Consider the following 3165-nt stretch of genomic DNA (forward strand, 5'->3'; position numbering starts at 1 on the left):
TACCATGTAATCATCCCGCGTTATAACTGTTGTGGGTATACATTTACCATGTAATCATCCCGCGTTATAACTGTTGTGGGTATACATCTACCATGTAATCATCCCGCGTTATAACTGTTGTGGTAATACATTTACCATGTAATCATCCCGCGTTATAACTGTTGTAGGTATACATTTACCCACTTATTCTTGTGCAGTTAAACATTTAAAAGTTGTCTTGATTGTTAAGAAAGTTACAACTATTTACCTGGGGAGTAATTAAAAGTCATCTGGAGAGTGAATAGTATTCACCCAGTAAACAATGTCTACTCGGAGAGTAAAAATAGAGTAGGTAGTGTTTAACTGGAGATGAGATAATGTCAGTTGAGGATACACTTGTTATTTAGTTGTCCTTAGAATAACTCCTTCAGCTTATCATTACATCCCCATACAACTATGATCTAGCTAAATATGTAACTTGTGCTCTTAATATAACCTATGAAGCACATGGTTGACATATCTATTACACATACTTCACTGTGCCGATTTGTTTTTGTTTTCATACGCGGTTGAAATTAGCGAAGAACAGGTAACAAAATCTACCCATGTCCTCCAATTTAATGTTCCGACATATTAACGATGTGTTGTCTTCATATAACAAGAAATATACGGCTTACTAGTAAGCTGTCTGATAAGTATGACGATTTCTGCTTTCCTATCACGAACTTTCCAGTCCTGAATAGATACATCTCTGCTTTCGCTTCCTACGGTGGTTAGATGTCGCAGTTAATCAAATATTAAAGGTTTTCCCCGAATGTCACGATGTCGATTAAAAAATGGACAAATTCACAAGAAATGCAGTTTTTCTGGAGATTAAATATAAGTTACATATTCGTCACCAGTTTCTTATTGCTGAATATTTGCCTGTGAGATATACATATGGAAGCCTTAGATAATGCCCGTTACTGGGGACTTGCGATATCAATGTCCCTTCCCCGGTTCCCACTATGAGGACGTAGCATTACTCCGATTTGACATATAATTTACTTTGTGGGTGTCTCAGATGAAGTAGAAGACGCTTACCCATCCAGCACACAGCGCTTATTCGTGAAAATCTCTCCTTTGTTTATAATTTACCCTAGTTTCATCGAGTTCGTTTTACGTTTTTTTTTAATATTTCAGTATAATCTTCTGCTTTCAGGTACTCGAAAAGAATATTCAATGCCGAACTTTGGACAAAAGTTCATTGGTGTTGACGCCGGAGGTACACTGGAGATCCACGGTAAGAAGAAACTCGCGTGGACAAAGCTAACGAAGTCATTACCGCGACTCCAGGCAGGCAATGGACTACTCTACACCCACTTAGACTTCGTGAGTTTGGCGGTCCTCTATCTTAACTACACACTATCACTAACTACCTAGACTACACGAGTTTGACGGTCCTCTATCTTAACTACACACTATCACTAACTACCTAGACTACACGAGTTTGGCGGTCCTCTATCTTAACTACACACTAACACTAACTACCTAGACTACACGAGTTTGGCGGTCCTCTTTCTTAACTACACACTAACACTAACTACCTAGACTACACGAGTTTGGCGCCATTCTAACTTTACTACACACTATCACTTTCTACCTAGACTACGCGAGTTTGGCGGTCCTCTATCTTAACTACACACTAACACTTTCTACCTAGACTACACGAGTTTGGCGGTCCTCTATCTTAACTACACACTATCACTAACTACCTAGACTACGCGAGTTTGGCGGTCCTCTATCTTAAATACACACTAACACTAACTACCTAGACTACACGAGTTTGGCGGTCCTCTATCTTAACTACACGCTTTATCTCATTACATAGACGGTTTAGTCTGGCCTCCCTCTAGTATGCAAACTACACTAACCTAGACTTCATGAATCGGTTGCCGTTTAGATTTTCCACAAAGTTGCACTTACTTTCTAAACTTAATGAGTTTGTCTTTTTTTTTTCTCACTAGTTAATTTCGAAACGCAAATCTAAATGTGATATCGACGTTAGATTGTCAGTGGGTTGATCCTCTGTCCTTTTGTATCGACGTTAGATTGTCACTGGGGTGATCTTCTGTCCTTTTGTATCGACGTTAGATTCTCACTGGGGTGATCCTCTGTCCTATTGTATCGACGTTAGATTGTCACTGGGTTGATCCTCTGTCCTTTTGTATCGACGTTAGATTGTCAGTGAGTTGATCATCTGTCCTTTTGTATCGACGTTAGATTTTCAGTGGGTTGATCCTCTGTCCTATTGTATCGACGTTAGATTGTCCCTGGGTTGATCCTCTGTCCTTTTGTATCCACGTTAGATTGTTACTGGGTTGATCCGCTGTCCTTTTGTATCGACGTCAGTTTGTCAGTGGGTTGATCCTCTGTCCTTTTGTATTAGATTGTCACTGGGTTGATCCTCTATCCTTTTGTATCGACGTCAGTTTGTCAGTGGGTTGATCCTCTGTCCTTTTGTATCGACGTTAGATTGTCACTGGGTTGATCCTCTATCCTTTTGTATCGACGTCAGTTTGTCAGTGGGTTGATCCTCTGTACTATTTAATCGACGTTAGATTGTCAGTGGGTTGATCCTCTGTCCTTTTGTATCGAGGTCAGTTTGTCAGTGGGTTGATCCTCTGTCCTATTGTAACTATTGTATCGACGTTAGATTGTCACTGGGGTGATCCTCTGTCCTTTTGTATCGACGTTAGTTTGTCAGTGGGTTGATCCTCTGTACTATTGTATCGACGTTAGATTGTCAGTGGGTTGATTCTCTTTCTTTTTTTATCGACGTTAGATTGTCCCTGGGTTGATCCTCTGTCCTTTTGTATCGACGTTAGATTGCCAGTGGGTTGATCCTCTGTCCCTTTGCATCGACGTTAGATTGTCAGTGGGTTGATCCTCTGTCCTTTTGTATCGACGTTAGATTGTCAGTGGGTTGATCATCTGTCCTATTGTATCGACGTTAGATTGTTACTGGGTTGATCCTCTGTCCTTTCTGTATCGACGTTAGATTCTCACTGGGGTGATCCTCTGTCCTTTTGTATCGACGTTAGATTCTCACTGGGTTGATCCTCTGTCCTATTGTATCGACGTTAGATTGTCACTGGGGTGGTCCTCTGTCCTTTTGTATCGACGTTAGATTGTCAGTGGGGTGAT

General features: G+C 40.7%; 1 protein-coding gene across 1 annotated transcript in view; it reads left to right on the top strand.

The window, feature by feature from the left end:
- The window catches only part of LOC110449085 (transmembrane protein 2-like), a 34311-nt gene that overhangs the window by 2473 nt on the left and 28673 nt on the right, over nucleotides 1–3165 (top strand). The window contains exon 3 of the mRNA XM_021495697.1: nucleotides 1181–1350. Coding sequence (XP_021351372.1) covers nucleotides 1181–1350 — 170 coding nt within the window. The remainder of the gene's footprint in view (nucleotides 1–1180; nucleotides 1351–3165) is intronic.

This window comes from Mizuhopecten yessoensis, unplaced genomic scaffold, assembly GCF_002113885.1.
Source record: "Mizuhopecten yessoensis strain PY_sf001 unplaced genomic scaffold, ASM211388v2 scaffold4481, whole genome shotgun sequence".
In the NCBI taxonomy this organism is placed as follows: Eukaryota; Metazoa; Mollusca; class Bivalvia; order Pectinida; family Pectinidae; genus Mizuhopecten; species Mizuhopecten yessoensis.